Here is a 24,068-nt window from a genome sequence, read left to right as displayed (position 1 = left end):
TTACCTCCTCTGAAAGTTTATTTTTTCTGTAGCACATGCAAAAACAAGTGCAAAAACTAGTGGATATGCAAGAAGAACAATTGCTACAACTCCTAGATCATCATAGTTGTACCCATAAATACTTCCCAAGAAGGCACTGATTGTCCTTTGCTCTCCATGCACTACTATTTCCTTCTCTACATCTCCATACTGTGAAGTGAGAGCACCTTTTAAGGACCAGGCAAGAGGGCAAATCCAGTAGCCCCAAACCCACCATACAGGAATTTTCTGCAATTGGGAAGAAAGTTTCAAAATCAATTGCATGGAAACTTTCTCAGGGTTTTCGTATACTAGTATATGCAAACTCCTTTCATGCTGAACAAGTAAAGAGAGAGTTAGCTTACTGGTCCAGGTAAGAGGAAACCCGAGAACAAATTGAACATAGTGTAGCAGAAACTTGCCAATACTGAAGCCACTTGATATGTTGGGGTCAGAGAAACAAGCAACATACCGAAGTAATTGAAGTAGAGGAAGGTAGAAAACATAGCATAGAAATACCAAAATACTTTGTAGAGTGACCATTGGAAATCTATGGCTGGACACGTAATTGTCGAAAACAAAGCTGCTTGTATCAATATATATGGAATTTCTATGATCACCTGCAACATTTGGAAGAGTTTTGTTAAACCCTTTATAGTTTTGAATCTCATATCAAACTTTGGAGTTGCTAAAATATTATGCTCTAGGAATGAATTTGGAAAGTACCTGTGAAAACGAATATGCCCACGACGAGTACATTCCAGCAAATCTTTCTCGGTATACAACATTGCGCTCAGTAGCTATGAATGGTAAAACAGAGGAACAGTTGCCAATTCCCATGCATTGAAGTAAAACAAACATTGATCCTAGAATGTTGAAAAATTCCTGTTCGCCATCTCTTCAGAACAAAGGAAAAACTGTGTTTTAGATGGTAGATATATTAACCTCTAGTTTAAAATGTGACACCAACATTTTTTTTCTTTACTGCTAGGTTCGTTGATGGTCTTCTAGTAATTCATTGATGTAAGAAATTAAATGATATTATCTCTGTTAAATGGACTTACATTTTCTGCCCTTTCTGCCAAAGAAGTGCTCCAAATAACAAAGAACATGCAGCAGTAAATATCAATCTCCCCAGGTTATATCTCGGACTTCTCCAGTAGGAGAGATGCCGCTTCCATAGGCATGCTTTGAATTGCTCCCATCCATTTTGTGGAAAGCGAGTAGAAAAATGTAATTCCTTTGAGCCTTGTTCTGGAAAGCTGAGTTCTCTAACTAGTTCGTTGTTCTTCCTGAATAGAACAAGAAACATTGGGTTTGAGCATTAGTTAATCTAGAAACATGAGCAAGAAGTGTGCGAAAAGTAAGCATAGCATAAGCATTGATGTTTAAGCCGCTGGACTGCCAAACAAACTTTGTGCTTAATTTAGAGTCTTGGAAATCTATTAATGCAAAACTTTAGCATGTTAACAATGCCTAAAAGCTCATATGTTGTATATGCTAATGCAGTAAACTCACTGGCATAGATGTGATCCTCTATAGATATGAGCAAAATCTATGGCAATTTGAGCTTCTGCAGAAAGACCGGTGACCTCTAACATCCATGTTGCTGGGTTGTAATTCTCTTTAATTTTCGGAACCCCGGGAATACCCTGTAACAGAAGGTGAGTTAAAATGCAGAGTTGACAGAATTGACCTGTGGAACTAGATTATGAAAATAAAGGAAAAGAGTGTTAAGAGTAATTAAGTAACTTACCTCAAAGTATTCAATAAGCTTACTTGAATTTTGGCCTAGCTCTCCGTAGTATATTATTTGTCCTCCTCTTTTCATCAAAATAAGCTGTACAAAGTATCAACTGATATATTATTTGCCCTGTTTAGCAAAAAATTCATATCTTTTTTCATGTATAGAATTATATTAGTCAATTACCTCATCGAATGCTTCAAATATGTCAATACTTGGCTGGTGAATTGTGCATACAACAGTCCTCCTTGTACTGACAATATTTTTCACAGCTCTCATAACTATAGCAGCTGCTCTGGCATCTAAACCAGAGGTCGGTTCGTCCATGAATATTATGGATGGATTTGAAACAAGCTCTACTGCTATTGTCAGCCTTTTGCGTTGCTCTGCAGATATACCACTACCACCAGGTATGCCAACTAATTCGTCTTTGATTTCATCAAGCTCTATCATTTGAAGAACTTCTTTCACAAATTGCTGATAAATAGATAGAACAACTCAAAACATCAGGAAATCTTTATAACTAGAAGAATTTTTTATCTTTATAAAAGTCTAGCATTCCTTGAAAGTTTTTTTGTTCTTTCCCCTATATGTTCTCGCTACAAACAATATACAGAAGTGTGTATATGTATGTATGTATATTTTTTCTGAGAGATTTATAGAGATAAATTTATGAAAATATGTTCATTTTATGGAAGCTATGTTGTTACTCCATGCTAACTTCTTGGTTCTAAGTTACAAATAGACAAACTTGAAGTATCTTTATGTCTAAGAAAACTAGCTCCAGGTCTAATTCTTAGATTTGAAGTATTATGTTTGACATACTACATGCCTTATAAGTTTAAAGGGAATCTTACAGATCTTGTATGCCTATCAATCTGCGCTGGCAAGCGTAACCAAGCCGAGTATTGTACAGATTCTCCTACTGTAATCTGTGGAGAATGTATGTCACTTTGTTCACAATACCCAGATATTCTGGCATATGTTTCTTGTACTTTTGGGTACCCTCCAATTCTAATGTCTCCTTCAATACTTCCACCAGTTTTTCTTCCAGAAAGGACATCCATCAGTGTTGTTTTTCCAGCTCCACTAACTCCCATCAAAGCTGTAAGAATTCCAGGTCTAAATGCACCAGTTATGTCTTGAAGAAGCTGTAGTCGTTGTGGAGGAAAACCTTGCTCTCTCATTTTCTGGGGGATATAAGGGTGAAATCTGAATCTGATCAGTTTGATTCAAATACAACTCTCTTGTAGAATCAGGAACTCATAAAGAATGTACTCACCTTGGGTGTATCAACAAAGTATTGCACATTCTGAAATGATATACTTATGGGCTCAAAGGGTAAGACCATGCCTGTAAAATTTGTTATATATAGCTTGCTTTCTGATGTACAAACATTATTTGTAGTTTAGCAAATTTATTTTTTAATGATGTCAAGTACAAAAGGATAGTAAGAAGAAGCATCTCACCTATGCTTGTAGCTTCTGCAGCAGTTATGTGAGTATCAACACAAGTTAATTCTTTTTCTTGGCAGGAATTATCTAAATTTTCTTTTTCCTTCAGATGGGAGAACTTTTCATGAGAAATGATAGTTCGAGAACTTCCGGGAGCTGCAAAATGTCAAATGTCAGTAAAATCTTCAAAGGTGAGAATTAAATTGGTATACAGAATTAAATCTGTCATACGTTTCCTAACAGTTTCTTTGGTAAAGAGAAATACATTTTAAATAACTGAGTGCACAGGTGAACCCAATGTTGAAAACCATCCAAAATCCAAGTAAAGCTCCTATTGATATCCAATAAAAGCTGTCACTGAAATTGAGACCGCGGTTTTCTAGAACTTGCTGGCCTATAGTGACATTTGAAGATAAAACCTGCAAGGAACAACAACCAGTGAATATTAACTCTCAACACAAATTAAGCTACCTTGATATGATTTCCTCCTTTACCTTTTGCCACCTTGGAGCATGAAATTCATTTACTGAAGCACTTATTTCTCCATATGTTAGTGGAGAAAGCCAAAAGCCCCACTCCATCCAAGTAGGCAAGGAAGCTGCATTTGGGAAATGCTTATTAGATTGAGTGAAATGGCACAAAATTTTCAAATTTCTACTGAAATCACCAGTGACATTCCTTACATTTTGGAATTATGAAGCCACCAAATAGAAACATTACTATTAAGGAGAAAAGACCAATGGTTGCTGCTACAGAGGGAGTTCGAACCAAGGATGCGATCAGACGAAAAAATGATATAGATACTTGATGCACGAGGAATAGAATAATGATTTGCTTGAAGAACCTGACATTTGATGAAAACAAATGCATTTAGAAAGCCACAAAGGAAAAAAGAAAGAGTGAGCAATTTAGCCTCAAAGAATTGATGTACCTTTCGGGCTCAGGACTGTAACCAATGCCATAATAAGTAAGGGATGTCCAAAGAAAAGCATCTAGCAATGAAAATGGAATCTTTAGAATGGTAGCTGGAATGGAATAAGCCCATGCAGGATAAAAGTAGAAATCTCTTTGCTTGTAGAAGACTGCAAGTCTGGAGACAGTCATTGATAACTCTGCAATCCCATTGCTCATCAGTCTAATGAGAGCATAGAACAAAGAAGCCATGTAGTACTTTGCATGGACATCGTCAATATTCATCCATGTACGTGAAAAGACCGTCATTGTTACTAGCGCAACGACGACAAGCTGCAAAATGAAATAGTGCAAGTGTTTAAATGTTTGATTATTTAAGTAGTTGTTTGATAATTAACCTATTGTCACAACTATCCATTACCTGTGCCGACTTGAACACATGAACAAACGAGTTGCGCTTCATAAGAAGCCATTCTCTAGCAGTACATGCTTTTAATAGTTCCCATTTTCTTAATGAGTAGATGTTGAATGATAAAGCATCTTTGTGGCACTCAGATTTGTCAAAAGGCTTGCGAAGTTCCTCATCTAGCTTCTTTCCGACATGAAAATCCTTGAACATATTTACAAACTTGTCAACTGTAACATAACTGTAGGGTTGGTCTTCATGGTACCAGTACTTTGCCTGATCATTTCGAGAAACCACCTCTTGCAGGAAGTCAGAAATGCCTTTTCTCGGTGGGCTGCGAAAACCACACTGCTCAAAGAACTCTGCAACATTATTGCAAGGCCCATGATATACAACTTTTCCTTCTGCCATCAAGATAATGTCATCAAAGAGAGCGAAGGTCTCCGGTGTTGGCTGAAGAAGTGATACCAAAATGGTGGAGTTTGTTACGTGTGTCAGTTGCTGCAAACAAGTAACAATCTGAAAGGTAGTGGAACTATCTAAGCCTGTTGATATCTCATCCATGAAGAAAGCTCTTGCTGGACCAATCATCATTTCCCCTAAGGGAGGAAAAGATCAAGAAACTTTAGTATATGATGAGAGAATAAACTTCAAATGTAACTATGTTAACATATAAACAGAATTTATCAGTAATTTGTAAAACCTGTTGTCAGTCTTTTCTTCTGACCACCCGAAATTCCTCTTTGCATTGCGTCGCCTACGATTGTATCAGCACAAATGTCTAGCCCAAGAATCTAACAAAAGAAAAACAAATTGTATCAAACTTCCTGTTAATAAGAGAAGGGGTAGGACTTGGTCCTATGAGAATTACCTTCATTATATAGTCAGTCTGGGGGGAGTTTTTCAACCCTTCAATTGAAATGGCCTGTTAGTGAAGTTGTCATCAGTGATTGCCAACAAGAAATGGACTAATTTGGAAACTTCTATTCTGAAAAATTCATACCTTCATATAAGTGTCAATGTCTGGTTCTGGGACAATTCCTGATTGCTTCTCCCTTCTGCTGACTTCTTTCATTATATCTTCAATGGAGAAAAAAAGCTTCTATATAAGATGAATTGAAACTAGTTTTAAAGATTATGATTCTTGGCCATAATAAAATGCACAAATTGGCCTACCTGCTCTGTTTCCAATACCCTGGCAACGTGCTGAGAAGTCGAGTGCTTCCCTCACAGTCAGCTCAGAAATGTGCAAGTCATATTGACTTATATAAGCTGATGTCTTCTGAGGAACAAACTCATTGAACTTGTAACCATTGTAGGTAATTTCTCCTCGGACCTAGAAATTTATGGATACATTTATCAGACCTTTAGAGCTAGTCAGCTCATTGTTCTGTTTCTAAGTCAGAAATGTACATCTGATTGATTGTTTTTTGTTTTTTGTTTCTTTTGCTGTTGCTAAATTTCCCCACATATAAGTTAAGCTAGCTTTTGTATAGGTTTAGTAAATGATTAGAAAACCTTGAGAGAGTGGTTAAGTTTCCCAGCAAGTGCCTGTAAGAAAGTGGTTTTCCCACAGCCTGGAGGGCCAAGCAATAGAGTCATCCTGCATAAAATACCACTCCATAAATCTCTTACTTCTTCATGTCAAGAAAAATAGAAGAAAAAGGATTTATGTTATTATTAACCTTGATGGCTTGATGATGCCATTGACACCTTTGAGAATCTCTAATTTGTACGCTTGAGGCTTGCAACCAATTATCTGTGTTATACCCTGTTGTAACAATTGGCATCACCTTCAGTTCTCTTTGGGATTATAATTTTTAAATACTTAGAAAGAAAAAGTAGAACCATGACCCTTCCTAAGCTAGATTCGAACTCGAGACCTCTTACCTCTTAAAATATGATTTATTTTACAAACGTTCACACAATGCAATTATGATTATTTGTTACATGGGACAGACTCAGTAACCATGTTACTATTAAAATTAGCAAAACCCAAAGTTTATTTGGACTGTGGATGAAGATTAACTTCACTTAACCCTTACTTAAGAGATGGGGGGTGATTATTAAAAAGATTTAAAATAAATCCTAAAACCACAGTCCAAGGCAAAAGTCTTTTTTCGCAACTTCTAGTCATGAACATCATGATAATATAAAATAAGCTAACTCCAAGAAAGATCATTCTTCCTTAATTTTGCGATTTTTTCTTCCTTAATTAAGCGATCTTATGTATTTGTTTGCTTCTAATATAAAACAAGATTCATCCACATGTTAAGCATTGCCAATTGCCAGGTTAGCAATATATACATGAACATATATATTTTATATAATAATAATAATAATAAGAAAAGACTTACACAGAGTATGCTTTTGAGGGCGGTCCATAGCGTTGGGATGGGTTTTCCTTGAACCACTTCGCATTCTGCCTCTACAACCAAATTTTGGTATCCAACTTCCACAGTCGGTAATTGCAATCCCACCCTAAAAATAAAATGCAAAAGGTTAGTCGGATATTTTAAAAAAAGGATTTTTAAATGCAATGATTATGGTGATGGTGACGGTGGTGATGTTATTTATTTATTTTTATTATATGAAAAAACGGTATTCGAACTTGTAATATTTTTCAAGGAAAAAAAAAAGAGCAGAGAGCACTTCTAAACTAATAACTAGTTGGTATAATAATGATGAGTCGAGAAGTAATCCTATTTCATAATTTCATAAAAGAAAATTTTCTCATAGATATTCATATCACTGAGCAAAGCAAGTGCAATTACCTGTCTATTCTTTGTTTGAGTTTCTGCAACAGACGGTGGTTATCTCCCTCAATATCCTTGACAAGTTTCTCAATGAACACGTGGCGTTCGAGAGCTCCTAGCTTTGTGACATCAACCACCCTCTTAGTAATATTACCTCCTCCATTGTTATCTTGCTCATCGGTAAGTCGTTCAAATGAGGGCAACCGTTGGATTGCAGCCCACTGCAACTCAGTTTCGTCGTCGTTGTTGTCGGTGTTGTTGTCGTTGATGGATCTGACGTCTGAAGTGCTCCTGAAACTCGATGCATGTTGATGAAAAGAGGTCCTCACGCTTCTTCCTATCTCTGCTGCCAAATCCATGATTTCTAAAATGCAAAAGATTCCAAGTACACAGCTTCTTCCTTCACCTCTCTGCCTCTAATGTTATTCCTAGAGTAATTAAGTACGCACAAGCTTGGTGATGTTAACTTCTTAAGGAGTTTATAATGTGCATTGACTTTAGTAGTGCGACAGACGTTTGTGTGTCGTATGCATTTCTAATTAATATAAATTTTTGTTGTAAAGTCAACAATGCGGATCCCAAAATGGGAAGCCCCACTACTCAATTGATTGAAGAATATTAATGATGTTTGTCTGCCAATTATCTTGTGAAGTGAACAGCCAATGTCTTAGGCCTATAAATAGATACCTCCATTAGAAGAAGAGAGTGCTTAGTGAAGAGGAAGAGAATGAAGAAAGAAGGTGAGTGAGTGGATAGGAAAGAGATAGGAAAGAGAGCAGAGAGAAATTCTCCAAGAGAGAAAATTCAGTGAGCCACACATATTGTAAACACTAAAGTTGTAGCCCTATTATTTTATATAGTGGAAAAGTTACTGCTACTGCTCTCCGAGGACGTAGGCATAGCCGAACCTCGTTAAATGTTGTGTCTCATCTACTTTACGTGCAGCTCAATATTTTAGCACATATTCCGTTCATTTTATAACACGTTATCAGCACGAGAAGCTCTCAGGTATAATTTTTTGTGCTACACTATTATTTATACTACTAACCATTATGTTGATGTAAGGAAGAAAAGTAGTGGAGGAGCTGTGGTCTGCTAGAGAGATATACGAGCAAACCAACTGGAAGGATAAGCTCCCTGCCTCTTACTTTTTCTATTATTTTATTATTTCTCCACACAATTTAATACTCATACTAACATCCAAAGCTAGTGAAGTTTGCAAGTGAAAAGAAGAAAAGCCAACACAATTTGTCTAGCTTTCAAACTAATGAATCATGGTGTTGATAAGATTCCAACGAAGAAAAAAAAGGTTGGAAAAGCTTCCTACAACTTTTAGTGGTGCTAATTCTATTATTAGCTTTAACGGACGGTTTTACTTTCTATATTTTTAGTGGTGGTTTTTATCCACACAGTTATTTTATTTTCTGTATGGTGTAAGTTCATTACCCATACAATTTATTTACTGTATGGTGTAGGTTTATTACCCATACAACAGTATCTATTTAAAAGGATGGCGCGGGTTTATCGTCCATGCCTTTATTTTTATTTAAATGTATGGAGCAGAATTAGTGCCCATACAAGCACGTTTACTTTATCGCACATTTACTTTTACTTAAAGTATGATGTGGAATTAACCCTCATACTTTATGAATTTACTTTACAGCACATTTAATTTTATTTAAGGTATGGTGCGGGATTAACGTCCATACAACAAGCAATTTAATTTATGAATTTATTTTACCGCACATTTACATTTATTTAAAGTATGGTGCGGGTTTATCGTCCATACCAGTAATTTATTTACAAGCAATTTATTTTATGGATTAATTGTGTGGTATGATGAGTTTTTATAGTATACAAATCAGGACCAGAAGTTCCTTGATCCTCATCATACAATTACATCAGGACCTGAAGATCCTTGATGATGATAATGATATAAGAGCTGGCAGTCTCTCCGGTACTATACTTGTAAACAAGAGATCGGACTTGAAGATCCTTGATCCTTGACATGTAAATAAGGACCTGGGGTTCCTTAATGATGTAACAGTACCGTATTGGTTAATAGTGCCGTACACATGGATAACAACTGTACTGGCAAATGTACTGTACACATGAATAGATACGTATTCATGACTTGATGAATAGTACTATATACATGGATAGTGACGTATGCATAAATATTAACCATTTTGGGTAAACCGTCACTATATACAAAAGGGAACCTGCAGTTCCTTAAACTCATGGATGAGCAATTAAATGAGATGCCAGAAGTTTCTCAAAATATGGACAATTATGTAAGGACTTGAAGTCCCGAAATATGTACAGAAAATTGTAAAAATGTCCATACCATGAGAATATGTGATTTTGGCCCGAAGTTCAAAATCTAAGGGGATTGAATGTCCATACCATGAGAATATGTGACTTTGGCCTGAAGTTCAAAATCTAACAGTGTTGAGAACCTAAAGTTCCAACAGTTAAATGGACAACCCTTGAGGTATTATTGCAGATTGTGGTACACCACATATTTCTTTGGCATAAGAAGATGATGAATTTAATAAAGTTCGATTTTGTTATAATCGACACCTCAAGGAAGAAATATATTTTGTGAATTCCGGTTGTTAAGAATACACCGCGAAATGGATAATATCAGTATAAACTTCAAATGATGAATTGAGGCTCCCCACATATTTTGTTATATCTGGGTCGAAAGCCCATGGATCCAAATATATGAGAGATCCTGAACTTGAAGTTGTGGGTATATAGTAGTTAATGCTCTTCACTACTATATTGCGATATTAGCGTGGCTTTTACTCAATCCATATTTCATGTCCATTTGAAAAGGGCGAATAAATTCTGAGTATGTGTTTAGCCCGGGCCAGAAGTTACGGGCTCACATGCGTTGAAATATGAAATTTGGGAAAGTCAATGTGGTTATTTGAACCTATAAGGCACAAGGTTCCAAACCGTCATTTTGAAAAGACGTAAAAACCACAGGTACAAGTTTAAGAATGTGCGCAATTATTATAACAGGAAAGGAGCATATAACAGATAGATTTTTTCCACCTGCAATGAAGGTGCAGGCCCTGTAAAATCTATAAAATTACATTATGTTCTGGAAGCCTCTGAAGGAAGAGGACGGCGCCTCTTAAGCTTAGCCATGAGCCTCTCGTGGTCTCCCAAAATTCTTTCATTGGAGACCTGCAGCATGTCTAGCCTTCTCAGTGTATCAACGGAGTACGAACTCACCAGTTTCAACAAGGCATTATTCTCTCCTTTAAGTTTCTCAACCTCCTGTTGAGACTCATGAAGCATTCTTTGAAGAGACGAATTTTCAGTTGTTAGCTTCTGAACCTCGTTTGCTCTAGCACGCAAACGATCAGCCATGTTAGAAACAGAAGCAGCACTCTGAATGCTAGAAGCCATTGAGTCATCAATAGCCTCTTCCTCAGACCTCCCTGTTAACAATATTTCATCCATTGGAGTAATGAAATTCCTAGCTACTATGACAGCAGTAGCATCATTCATCATCACAGAATCATTAACTGTGAGATGACGATTTTGGGATACAAAGGATGGACGCCAAACTTTGGCGTCACTGGTTGTTGTGGGAGCATCATTTAAATTGAAATAATTTGGGCAGGAAGAAGAGGAAGCCATTTTAAGAAGGTTTCGAAGAAAGTCTTAGAAAAACTAAAGTTTCAGAAAATGAAGGAAGTTGAGTTGAAACGCAATTGCTCCAATCAAGTTTTGTATAAGCAATATCTATAGACGGAAATGTGGCAACTTTTCCAGGATCCCAATATCTTCTCGGATCCCCATATTCTCTTTTTCTTTTCCAGATTCCAAAACTTCACGCGGCCTCCATTAATGTTTGTCGGCACTTTCGGCGTTTTCAAGTATTATTTTCGTCAAAGCTGATCTTGCTTTGCGGATTTCACGGAGCTATTTTTTCAAAAGCACCCCGAGAATCTCGCAATTTTCCTATGGTTAATTTGAAATTCACCGGTTCTACCTATTCCTCTTATTTGTGTATAAATGTGTTACTAAATTTTCTTTGCAGAAGACATCCAGTTTTCTCCATACCTAGTGATGCGATATCTACTTGTTTTTCTTATCAGTAAGCACTCAATATGCCCGAGAAGCAAGACTATCTCTGATCATCCATTCAGGAAGCAAGACTATCCCTGATCACGTTTCCGCTACATCAGGGAACTGTGAAGGCGACCTTATGCTCTAATCTCCTGAGGTCCTTCTAGACTAGGAGAAATGAGAGCTTGTTGTCTGCTCCCACCAGCTTCCTTCCTTGATTGCTTACCTTACCTTGCAATCAATATCACAATTTTTGTATCTTTTCTTTCTTTTTATAACTCTCTGTTCATAAGGGATTTTATTTCTTTAGAATGAACATCCGAAGAAAGAATCCATGCGTGATCCTAACTCTGAGGGTTATTTGTTTTTGACAGAGAGAAGAATTGTGATTTTTGCTCTTGCAGGATATAACTAGATCATCAAGCGCTACATTATATTTACTGGGCCGATACGAGCTTGAATGATACTTGAGAAAAGTTTCTCCCACCTAAGGATGTAAGCAATACTTGTGTTATTTTATGCTTATATACTTATTTGATATTTTATCTTGAAAGGTAACCAAATGGGGAGATAAGTCCGTTCCAAAAGAATGGCTTGTATGTATCCATGAATTATTAATGCAAATTTTACAGATTGCAAGTTGGATACATTGATAATACACTGCACAGATTAAAGTCCCATAAGAACAAAATATGGGTATAGCAGTGATCAATATGATGCACGCCTGTTGCGTAGCAAATGATGTGGATTGAAGTCCCAAAGGACAATCCTTTGACATGTCAATATTGATATTGTGCACGCCTAATGCGTAGCAAATTGTATGGGTTAAAGTCCCAGAAATTAATTGACATGTATGTATTAATCTGTGGCATGCCTGCAGCATGACAGATATATGGGTTCTAAATGTTCCAACTCCCTAAATGGAGATTATCCACGCCCTACTATAAAATAACGCTCCATTGGAGGTTATAATCCACATTCTCACATAATAAAAGCCCCCTGCAGTGGCTTGGGTACCCAAAAGCAAAGAAATGCTTATAATTGATGTATGCGCATGCACATGAGAATGGTGGGATCATGAATTGATGAATGACAAATTTTGATTTTGGAGTAGCTACTCAAATCATCAATGGGCTGTGTTGATTGGAACCACGTTCAATTATTAAATGTCGACAATATCATTGGCCAAAATGGAATGAGGTAATTCCATTATAGATAAGAATGAACGTGAAAGAACAAACCCACAATACGAACCCCAAAATTTGTTAATATTGAAAGTTATACTTGGGTGTTCGGAATAAAAGGGAATATACCTACTTTGTATGACACAATGTTTTTGGCATAAACAAGGAATGTTGGGTTTTCTCCATATTTATAGATTCAATTGTGCCCCTTTATTGCACATTTACGGAGACCAACATGTTATCTTTAAGGGTTATTAAATGCACGGAGCATATTGCCAGAAGCGATTCCCTAAAGATGTATAAATAGCTGGGTTAAAGCTATATAATGTGTCATAAAGTTTAATCCCTTTAAACAAAATCCTTGAAAGGATTGAAATTGCATGAAGCAAGTCCCTGAATGACATGTGCCTGAAGCACAAAATCTGTACTCAATGTTAATGTGCATAAATTGCCTCAGTGAGTATATTGATTATAATGTGTTTGCAACACATTAAAGCTTCTGAAGAGTTCAAGAAATATTTGTCTCGACTTAAAGATCGAGCATTATGCCAACGAGATTCTTGCTTATACTAAGAAAGTATTGAAGCATTTTTATGAGGATTATCCGTTGGACACTTTAAGGATTTTTCGGAAGTATATTGGACCGGACATCATATTTTCCAGATAGAGCTCAACTCCATCACCATCATTTTGGGATGATGTGAGGTATATTTGATGCTATCTCCGCATAACACCATGTACGGGCATATTCTTTCAAGTGAACTTACAAATAGCCTAAGTTTTGTTGGAAATGCGGACTCTGAAAATTTCTATGATTTACATAGAGATAGCTCACTGGAAATATATTTACTTACTCAACTACGAGAATTGTTAATGGCTACATCCTCCACTCACTCCGAAAGATTCTCACTCCAAAAGATAGTCATGAAGACATCAGGGGGAGATATTAATCAGGGGGAGCATCCAGAAGTATGCTATACAGATTGTTGTACTCTTCTTTCTTCCTTCCATCAGTTTTCTACCTCACTAGGTTTTCTCCAAGCAAGTCTTTAATGATGCAACTAACATATCATTTGTGGTATCCAAGGGGGAGTGTTGTAAAGTCAACAATGTGGATCCCAAAATGGCAAGCCCCACTACTCAATTGATTGAAGAATATTAATGATGTTTGTCTGCCAATTATCTTGTGAACTGAACAGCCAATGTCTTAGGCCTATAAATAGATACCTCCATCAGGAGAAGAGAGTGCTTAGTGAAGAGGAAGAGGAGGAAGAAAGAAGGTGAGTGAGTGGATAGGAAAGAGAACAGAGAGAAATTCTCCAAGAGAGAAAATTCAGTGAGCCACACATATTGTAAATACTAAAGTTGTAGCCCTATTATTTTATATAATGGAAAAGTTACTGCTACTGCTCTCCGAGGACGTAGGCATAACCGAACCTCGTTAAATGTTGTGTCTCATCTACTTTACGTGCAGCTCAATATTTTAGCACATATTCCGTTCATTTTATAACAATTTTCTATTTATTTATTTATCTGGCTTTGGTTTGAGATGTGAGCTTTCAAATAGAGTAATCCATGAGAGACCAAAGGCCTGCAACGGTGTTAAAAGACTACATGAAATGGAAAGACGGTTCTTTGGCTTTTTTTGACTTTTTTTTTTTTCGAGGACAAGCAAAACGATTGTCTAAACTATAGAGGATGTGAATTTTTCACACACACAATTATGATATCGTGGGGATTCGAACTTAAAATCTCTGGTCTACAAATCAAGATCTTTTTTGGGAGATTCACTATTATACCCAATATGGGGGCCCAAATTATAAAAATACCCTATATAAAATGGACTTTAGAAACACACCCAAAGCCCATTTACAACATAACAAAAAAGCTTTTAACTTCTTATAAATTACAAAACTGCCATCAATTTCTTAAAACAAGCCCAACCCCAAAATCTCATAAAAATACCAAAAGCACTCAATAGGGCATCAAAGTAATTTAATAATCAATATTAAATTCAATAAGGCTAGCTATCATTTTTTGGGTTTTTTTTGGGTTTGTTTATAGGAATTCAATTGTGTAGGGTTTATTTATAATATTAGTGCTAGAAATGGGTATATCACTAAATATCTCATCTTTTTTCACTAGGCTAGACCCCGTTAGCTGCCTTGTTTTGACAACTAGTTTCCTCAGTTATAGCCTATGACGTCCCCTTGATTAAATTAGATGTATGTGTAAATCTGTTAGATTAATATATGTAAACATCTGTTTTCTTTATTAAGTACAAATTCAGAAACACCATTTGGCAATGACAAGGGAATCTTGTATGTGTACTTCATATCAATCTATCGCCAACATGTTTGATTTAGCCCAAGTTCCAAGTTGGCGGTGCGTAAATCCTACTCGTGCAGTGCAGGGTTTGATTTATCTTCATGCTTTACCATTTCACCTGGAGCAAATTCTGCACGATGGTTATACCCAAGTTGATGAGGATATTCGGCAGGGTTGTTTCTGAATATTAACATAATATAAGACAAAACACAACTTTTTTCTATTCTTCATTTATGAAATCATACTTCACATGTGAGATATGAGGCATGCATCAAATATGAAGTATAGCTAACTCCAAGGGGGAAGTAGAAATCAAAGGGGTGGCCTAATATTTTGTTAACCGAAAAAACGAAATTAAATCAAGCCAAGACCGACTAAATTAAACTAATTGAGTGATGCAAACATGATCTAAACTAGAAAACTATGACTTTTCTTAACTAGCCAGTCAAAAAATTGAAGAACATGCACACATTGGAGCTGGCGGAGGTGGGTTAAAATGTCGAAATCTTAAAATTATGTGTTGTCAAAACTATTTGGGACAAAAGTCGCACCGGGCTACAGCCTAAGGCAGCCTATATGTAGTTTTGCCCTTGGCTAAATCCATATTGGGTGCCTAATCTAATTAGAATGGATTACACTAAAATTTATACATAAACTAACAACCATATAGAACCCTGGTAGTTTCTATTTGGAATGTGGTTGTGTAGACATGCGATCTTGGGAGAAGTGTGACACTGGCAACCCTATAAGCAATGCTAAGGCATTCCTACAATTTTTTTTTCAAATCCAAAACATCACATCAAATTCAGGCCATGAAAAAATCTCTCTTATTCAATGAATCGTGCAAACAAATATGTCAAATCTATGAGGTTTTTAACACTAGAATGTGAAAACAAATAAAGTAGTAAAAAAGAATGGAAAACTAAGGAGAGCTCGTGTTGAAATTAACTTCACTTGTTCCCGTTGCTATCTATTTCACACTTGTTAGGCTGAAGCATGCTGCCGCACTCTTGAGATCATTCTGTGACACCTGTTCAATAGATTGCGTGGTACCCTTGAACGATGATTCAGCACTGCAAATAAGTTTAATTAAGTTTGTTAATCACTATACGGTTGCTAGGACTGGAACCGAGAACCTTTCTTGGGGGAGGAATTATTCCGAACCACTACACTAGTTAATATATATATATATATATATATATATATATATAAGATTAAATGTGTGGAGCTAGCACAAATTACCTTGACTCACAGGCTTCTTTGGATTCGATATACGATTGCCGATCATCAGCAATTGTATCAAATGGAATGTCATCGTAATCGTGAGGAACATCCATTTCTTGGTGGATAGGAAAGGCTTGTGAGGAAACCAAATTAGACTGAACAGCCATAAGTTGATCAACATTGTTATCGCTATAATAAGGATGTTGAACCCTAAGTGGTTTTACCACATCATTGTCGTCAATATAAACCGCACTAAGTCCATTTGCAAGATACTCATTAGCCACAAAGGACATCCCTGCGGCACCGCCACCAGCAGAAGCATACTGATATTGGTGCTGATAAATTGTCAGAGCGGCGGAGGCGTCGTTGTTGGAAGGCATTCCTAGTTGCAATTGCGAGGAAGGACATGATGAGTAATGTGGGGGAGAGGGAGGGATTCGATATTGGCATTGGTCCTTGCAAATTACGAGATGTGTTCTGACATAACGAAGCTCCTCGATGGCTTGTTGTAATTGGAAGTTCAATTGGTTTATGATGCCCATGCAGCCAGTGACTGGAAATTTGGCACGCATGTTGGATTCATATATGATTGATCTCATCGCCTCGTTTTGTTGCTCGGGATGAACTTGCTTTCGGATCTTCATTATGTTGGAGACGCCGTACAAACGGTGTGCGTTTTGGAACATCTTGGGCTGATCGGCCGGGAAGTGGGGAGAGAGAGGGCAGTCCTTAGCGCACCGTCGTCTTTGGTATTTGCACGCAGCACAGGCTTGGCTTGTGCCTCCTTTGATCGTCATTGTAGGGTAGAATGTACATTCATCGATGGTTTTAATGATCATCAATCCAGATTGATTGGAGTGTTTGTTTTGTTGAAAAAGATGAATATAAGATATTGGTTTGGTTTGATCATCAAAAAGCAGGTTGGATTTGCGATTGATAAGACTGAGTTGTGATTAGAAGACCAAGTAAAATTTGAATGTTTCTCTCTTCAAATGTAGATCTTGTTGAACTGATTTTTGAGTATCTCGGAGTTATATATTTATACACAGTTGTACGGTTAGCTGAAAATCACTTGTATGCCCCTCAATCAATTAAAGAAGCTAACTACTAATTAAGCTAATTGGCTTGGGCCTAATGATGTGCCAAAATCAACATTGGAATTAGATCAAGTGTGTTTTGTGGACAGAAATCATCACCCATCTTTTAAATTGCCTTTCCCATGGCAGAGAAATTGTTATAATATATGAAGTATATTAGTGTAAATAACTCTTCTTTTGTATCTTGTTTGTGCCAAAAGAATGACAAAGAAAGTAGACTCTATAAGTTTCACAACAATTAGAAGTCTGAAGATCTAGTTTTCTGTTTTTGTATTCAATTTGAAAAAAAAAATAAGTGAGATAAATATTGGAATTATAATTGAAAATCAAATTTTATGATCATGATAATTATAAATTGAAGATTAAAATGGTCATGCATTTATGTTTAATTTTTAATGTGACAACATAACTCACATCAAGAATAGCTTCAATATTATGACATGTTTACTTGGAATGAGGAAGTAAGTGATTGGAATTGAATCAACTACCCTCTCCTGGTTTTGAGCCAATCAAATCCACATATTTTTTTAATTTCTTATGTGTTAGTGAACTTGATGATTTTTTTTTTTTTGTTGAGAGATTCTGAGATTGCATTCATAATTCAGTCAAAAAAAGTCATTAGTCACAAAGGTTCATTTCAATAACAGAGAGATCTAACATTAAAATTAACTAATAAAATTTATTTGGAGAAGCAAAGAATTGAAATTAAATCAACTAACTACCCTCCTGATTTTGAGAACGTATTAGTATTGTTTGGGAAGTGGACCTCGTAATCAAACTCGAAGAGGATAAACCCCACATTTAACTTATGCTAGTCCCGTACGAATTAAAAATCTTAACTAGTTCCCTACGAATTAGGAACCACACATTTATATGGTCTTAATTAGTTCTTACCCAATTAGCCGATATCTATGAGTGAGGGACATGTGCAAAATTCTTAAAATTCTTTACTTTCACGCGTAGGCTTCATATAAAATTCTTAAAATTTTCAGTTCATTTTTTTGTTTTGGTAAATAAAATCATAACCATCCCTTTAAATTCAATTATATACCTCTCCCTCATAGTTTCATCAAGTACTTTCCTCAACTTCAGGCCGCCTCTGCCTCTGTAATCCCCATTCCCTTGCCATTAATAAACACATCAATCCACCTTAATTTCTAGTTCTTCCATAAGCTCCGGTCGCGACCGCCACCAAAAGACAAGGCATATTCATTCAAGGTACAAATTAATTGCATTTAATTTCAAGCTAGCACAGATATATTAGAAAATGTTGATCTTACACCTTTTTTTGTTCAATCATGCATGCATGCATGTTAATATCACATGTAATAATATGGATGAACCTAAAATTAATTCTTGTTTGTGTTCAGATCAGTGCATGCATATGTTATGGAGTTTCTGAAGCAAGCCAAGGTGGTACGCTTCCTAAGCCACCATAACAAATACCTGTTAGCCGCTGACGATGAAGTCTCGGTTTGGCAGAACCGCGACGGCACGGTGAAGAACGCAAAGTGGACGGTGGAGTTGATCAGCCAAAATTCGAACACGTTACGATTGAAGAGCTGTTTTGGGAAATACTTAACAGCCTTAAGCACGCCATACCTTCTGGGAATCAAAAGCAAGAAGGTATTGCAAACCCTACCGAGGACATTGGATTCAATAGTGGAATGGGAGCCTGTGAGCGTGGCAGAAGGATACAAGGTGAAGCTGAAGACGGCCAACGGGCAATACTTGCGTGCAAATGGGTGTAGCTTACCGCCGTGGAAAGACTCCATCTCGCACGACAATCCTAACTGGAGAAGTACAACGAAAGATTGGATTTTGTGGAATGTGGATGTTGTGGAGATTCGTCTGGATGATCAACAACAACAAGAACAACAAGAACGACAACGACAACGAGAACAAACAAATATTAATAGTGATCATAACGCTGGTAGTACTGGTGGTGATGATGATCATGATCAAACAGAGCCCGGATCTCCACTGGAGATTGATCTTACATCGCCCAAACAGAATTCACCTTCATATACGAAAAAAAATTAGCATGCTTGATGTCGGAATTTGCCACCTTATGATCTCGAGATCTTAATGTAACTCGTAATCGAAAAAAGAAAAAGAAAAGATCTTTGTGTAACTTGGTTTCATGTATTTTGGTCGGACCATATTTTTCTATACAACTGACTCAATTTCTTCTTCTATTTAGCAATTTGTTGGTTTTTTGCATTTGTAATGACAAATAAATTAACAAGCGCCCATCGTTTGAACAAATGAATAAATAGTACCATGAAATTAGATAAGATGTAATTGATACGGTGAAGAGATATATTGCAAGTCTTTTAAAAAAATGCACACCACCCACCAAAGCAATGCATGTTATGGTTTATGGGTTTTTAGGTCAAGTGGTAGAGTATAGAATATTTCTAAATGTCCTATGTGTACTGGTTGGTGTATTCGGAATATACGAAGATTTCTCCAAGTATTAAAGCACGTAATTTAAGGTGTAAAATAATTGTTGGGTCAAATTAGACGTGTGATGGTGTTATTAGAGAGACACACAAAATAAAAAATAAAAAACAGAAAATATAAATTTGGAATTTGAACTTGGATTGGATCACCACGCCTAATAGATGCCCAACCACCGCTCCTCCAAATCCAGTATTTGCGTTTGTTTTCTGAACGACCTTTTTTGATTTGGGTTTTCAACCATAAGATAAGACCATCCCTTAGGCTTAATATATCTTCCTCTCATATATAGTTTCCTTAATTTCCTCAACCTTTGTCAACCTTTGCCTCTAATTCCTTGCCATTAACAAACAAATCACGCAAGACGCCAATTTGCTTCATATCATTTGCCGTTTTAGTTCAAGGTATACAAATTACATTTCAAAATTTCAGACAAAAACTAATCACCATTCTTAACTCTTCACAATTAACGTTATACATTTTGTTCAATCCATCGGTTCTCTGTGTTCTGTGCGTAATCATAGTAATTGATCAATCTTATTGTTTTCAGACAAACATGGAGTTGTTCAAAACAGCCAGAGTGGTACGCTTACGAAGCCACCACGACAAATATCTATTAGCAGACGACGATCATGAGTCGGTATGCCAAGATCGGGATGGAACGGTGAGGAATGCGAGATGGACCGTGGAGTTTGTCAAAAATTCAAACACTTTACGTTTCAAAAGCTGTTATGGCAAGTATTTGACAGCCGCCAACATGCCGTTCAGGCTAGGATTGAGAGGCAAGAAAGTCCTACAAACCCTGCCAAAGAGATTGGATTCTTCTCTAGAATGGGAGCCTATAAGAGAGGGATGTCAGGTCAGGCTCAAGACTCCCTACGGCCAATTCTTGCGGGCAAATGGGGGTGTGCCGCCTTGGAGAAACTCTATCACCCATGATGTCCCTCATAGAACTGCAAGCCAGGACTGGGTTCTGTGGGATATAGATGTTATAGAGTTTCGGCCTGAATCTCCGAAACCTCGGCCTGAATCTCCAGAACGCCAGCCTGAATCTCCAGAACGTAGACCAGTGGCTCTACCCCCGCCCCCTCCACCACCTGAACTGCTTGCAGAACCTACAGAACCAACATCTCCATCCAAGATTGAGCTTAGGTCGCCACGAACTTCCAAAGAAGAGGTTTGTTTTGATCGACAAGACGACTCTAATTTTTCCGTGGCTATCAAATTTGATTGTATTTTTGTGATAAGTTGGATGATTTTGTTGTTTGTTCTTGAATGCAGTCAAGTGAGTCATTCAATCATGGTTCTCCGATGAAAGATGCAGGGAGAATGATCCACTATCATGTGGCTAATGATAAAGGAGATGTCGAGGATTCAGCTGAAGAGTTTTCCTTCTCCTTCAAGGGTAGCGAGGTAGAGGGGTTGAAGAAAAAGTTGAAGGAAGAGACCGGGCTAGAGGAAATTGTTGTGTGTTCTCGTAATCCACTGAATGGGAAACTGTATCCCATTCGTTTACATCTTCCTCCAAACAACCATGATATGCATGTTGTTGTGGTTCCCTCTTCATCTGAAGGTTCGTAGTTCTCAAGGTCTTAAACAGGTTTTCATGTCTTCATCTTGATGGTTCTAAACATGTTAGATATATCGGTGATTCTACTAAGCTTTTTGAATTGTAATGAAACTATTTTGTACCATATTTACTGATAATGTGATGCATATTATTTCTCAACATATTTAAGTCATCAATAGACCCACATATACAAATCCAAAAACGTTTTAATGAAAACGTTTTCATGTCTGAATGTAATAAAACATATACCTTGTTTATTTGTATATCCATGCTGGTTTAACAATGGTTGTCTTGTGTCCCTCACCAGCAGCAAGTGACTTGTGACTGGACTGAATTTGCAAAACCTGCGAACATCAGATGCCCACTTATTCTATACGTTCAGTTCTGAATCTGCTCAAATTTGCAAACACAGATAGGAAGTAGAGTGGAATAACCATAACTCATCATTCACATCGCTACAGAGGGGAAGTAGCAAATCATGCACAAAAGCAAAGGAAATGTCTTTTCTAGATGATTATTCAGTAAATTGGTTCATGAAAATTTTCAGGGCTAGACCCAATTACTTTGTTCATTTTTTGATATTCTTGATGTATGAGAACAAATAAGACAAGTCTCATTTAGCACAACCAACTGTATTCCAATTGTATGGTTACTAATGCGAGGTTGAAGTTTATAATTGAGATCAGTAAGTAGAATCCATGAGAAACCAATCCATCTATAATCTCATTAAAACTATAACATATAATTCATGGAGTTGATATACATTAGGAAATCGGGATGGTGCTATTAAATCTGGTAGTGTTTCCATGATCAGATGAAGAATTTTAAGCAGATTTACCATCGTACCAGTCTCTGTTGCAGGTGGTGACCAAAAGCACTTAGTAATCGAAGACTGAGAGTCCATCATCCTGCAAAGATAAATCTTTAAATTATAATTATCTTCCAGGAATACTTGTCATCTCAATGCTTGTGATTAAAGGGTTAATAATATGAAATAAGGTATATAGGATCGGTTATAGGAAAGAATTCTACGTTAACCATGCATCTTCCTTCAGACATTGCCCAGTAGCGGGTGAAGTCTATGTGAAACCAGCTTGATACGAACATTTGAGCAGCCATGGGCAATGAGAAGTCATAACGCTTGAGGATCCAGAACCGTTAAGTATGCAAACCATTCAACATAATCTAGAAAGGGTCCTGAATTGAGTCAGCACATATTAGGTCCAGCATTGCGCATATCCATGCTTGATGTGAATGTGATACGTCTCCTGAAACAAACTCATTAACCTTCCCATCCACCTCTATCATACTGCATCCTGGTGTCTTCTTGATTCCACTTTCACCGATCATCTTCCGTATCCTAATTGCATCTTCACTTCTCAGTGCACCCAAATAGATGTTTGATAACTGAACATAAGCACCGACTTCCTCTCCCCTGACATCATTTTCTAGCTGTAGAAGTTCTTTAACAGCAAGCTCTGCAAGATCTACATTATTATGGATTCGGCACCCACTCAGTAAAGCACCCCAGACAGAAGCAAGTGGCTTCATGGGCATTCTTCTGATAAGCTTAAGTGCTTCATTTAACCGACCTGCCTTACAGAGCAAGTCTATAACACAGCTATAATGCTCATATTTGGGCACAATCCCGTATTGAGTTTTCATGTTGTCTAATAGAAGCTTACCCTTCTCCAGGAGACCTGCATGAGTACAAGCCATTAGCACTACAAGAAGGACGACCCCATCGGGCCTTAGACCATCATCCACTTGCATTCTCTCCAAGCTATGAATTGCATTAGTTGCACATCCATGTGCTGCAAAACCCCCAATCATAGCCGCCCATGAGACCACATTCCTCTTTGTCATTCCCTCAAAGGCTTCCACAGCCAAATCTATACAACCACACTTGGCATACATATCAACAAGCGCAGTCCCGATAAACACATCTGACTTCAACCCTGTCCTCTTTTTAACATACTCATCAATCCACTTCCCCTGCCGAAGAGCCCCCAAATGAGCACAAGCCGCTAGCCCAGTAGCTACACAGAAGTTGTCAGGCTCAAACCCAGTTACCAACATATCCCGGAAAACCTTCAAAGCCTCAGAAGCCAAACCACACCTAACATACCCATTCATAAGAACATTCCACTGTATAACATCTCTCTCAGGAATTTCATCAAACACCTTCTTGGATTCATCCAAAACCTTGCACTCGGCATAAAGTCTAACGAGGGCTGTCTGAACATGAGCATCCACTAAAAACAACCCATTTTTAACAACCCAATTGTGAATTTGCCTGCCCGAAACTAGCCAAGAGCAATTTGCGCAAGCCAAGATGACAAAGTTGAAAGTATAATTATCGGGTCCCAAGCTGCTCTGTTTCAACATGAGAAGGAAATAATGCACAGCCAAATGAGGCTGAGAACTGCGAGAGTAGGCCCTGATGAGGGTATTGTACAGGTAAGAATTTGGGGTCTGGATTTGGTTGAACAGAAGAGACGCATACGAAAGGTCACCAGAGTTCGATAGCGCGCAGAAGGCGATGAGCTTGCTGATGGCGTAGTTGTTGAGGTGGAGGCCATTGGTGATGAAGATGGCGTGGGTGGCTTTGAGTTTGCGCATGTTGCTGCAGCCTTGTGCTAAAGACATGCATCGCTTCCATGCTTGTATGCTACTGTTGCAGAAGAACCGGCTCATATACGTATACGTCTGCGTGCATGTATTGAAGCCGTTGGGGGAAGAATTGAAAACCAAGAGAGGGATAGGAGTTTGACCAAAAAAGAGAGGGATAGCAACGACACGTCGTTCTGTATGACTCCTGCC

At 37.5% G+C, this 24,068-nt stretch overlaps 5 protein-coding genes across 6 annotated transcripts; 2 read left to right on the top strand and 3 right to left on the bottom strand.

The window, feature by feature from the left end:
- LOC117622548 (pleiotropic drug resistance protein 3-like) lies at nucleotides 1–9,447 on the bottom strand. The gene is given in 21 exon segments (XM_034353267.1): nucleotides 1–267; nucleotides 384–638; nucleotides 745–916; nucleotides 1,083–1,310; nucleotides 1,537–1,670; nucleotides 1,775–1,858; nucleotides 1,949–2,239; nucleotides 2,620–2,952; nucleotides 3,045–3,145; nucleotides 3,274–3,372; nucleotides 3,482–3,635; nucleotides 3,711–3,814; nucleotides 3,900–4,060; nucleotides 4,148–4,461; nucleotides 4,550–5,133; nucleotides 5,238–5,328; nucleotides 5,406–5,459; nucleotides 5,538–5,614; nucleotides 5,711–5,870; nucleotides 6,053–6,137; nucleotides 9,425–9,447. Coding segments are annotated over 21 exon segments (3,771 nt in total).
- Nucleotides 9,448–15,861: 6,414 nt separating this feature from the next.
- LOC117623158 (LOB domain-containing protein 27-like) lies at nucleotides 15,862–16,954 on the bottom strand. Its single transcript, XM_034354029.1, has 2 exons — nucleotides 16,134–16,954; nucleotides 15,862–15,964 (listed from the first exon to the last, which is right to left on the bottom strand). Exons 1-2 carry the CDS (start codon nucleotides 16,952–16,954, stop codon nucleotides 15,862–15,864), a joined length of 924 nt encoding a protein of 307 aa, XP_034209920.1.
- A 1,296-nt stretch (nucleotides 16,955–18,250) lies between these two features.
- LOC117623159 lies at nucleotides 18,251–19,376 on the top strand. Its single transcript, XM_034354030.1, has 2 exons — nucleotides 18,251–18,430; nucleotides 18,583–19,376. Exon 2 carries the CDS (start codon nucleotides 18,602–18,604, stop codon nucleotides 19,253–19,255), a length of 654 nt encoding a protein of 217 aa, XP_034209921.1. The 5' UTR covers nucleotides 18,251–18,430; nucleotides 18,583–18,601; the 3' UTR covers nucleotides 19,256–19,376.
- A 471-nt stretch (nucleotides 19,377–19,847) lies between these two features.
- On the top strand, nucleotides 19,848–21,875 carry LOC117623157. 2 transcript variants are annotated; one of them, XM_034354028.1, is made up of 4 exons: nucleotides 19,848–20,079; nucleotides 20,226–20,852; nucleotides 20,957–21,248; nucleotides 21,556–21,875. In XM_034354028.1, exons 2-4 carry the CDS (start codon nucleotides 20,232–20,234, stop codon nucleotides 21,567–21,569), a joined length of 927 nt encoding a protein of 308 aa, XP_034209919.1. In that variant the 5' UTR covers nucleotides 19,848–20,079; nucleotides 20,226–20,231; the 3' UTR covers nucleotides 21,570–21,875. The 2 variants fall into 2 exon arrangements, with proteins under 2 accessions (XP_034209919.1, XP_034209918.1); XM_034354027.1 differs by having other exon boundaries at nucleotides 21,553–21,875.
- Nucleotides 21,876–21,998: 123 nt separating this feature from the next.
- LOC117623156 (putative pentatricopeptide repeat-containing protein At3g28640) lies at nucleotides 21,999–24,009 on the bottom strand. Its single transcript, XM_034354026.1, has 2 exons — nucleotides 22,278–24,009; nucleotides 21,999–22,153 (listed from the first exon to the last, which is right to left on the bottom strand). The coding sequence occupies exon 1, from the start codon at nucleotides 23,940–23,942 to the stop codon at nucleotides 22,431–22,433; it is 1,512 nt and encodes a 503-aa protein (XP_034209917.1). The 5' UTR covers nucleotides 23,943–24,009; the 3' UTR covers nucleotides 21,999–22,153; nucleotides 22,278–22,430.
- Nucleotides 24,010–24,068: the final 59 nt, after the last annotated feature.

This window comes from Prunus dulcis, chromosome 3, assembly GCF_902201215.1.
Source record: "Prunus dulcis chromosome 3, ALMONDv2, whole genome shotgun sequence".
Lineage (NCBI taxonomy): Eukaryota > Viridiplantae > Streptophyta > Magnoliopsida > Rosales > Rosaceae > Prunus > Prunus dulcis.
This window is presented reverse-complemented; position numbering and strand designations above follow the sequence as displayed.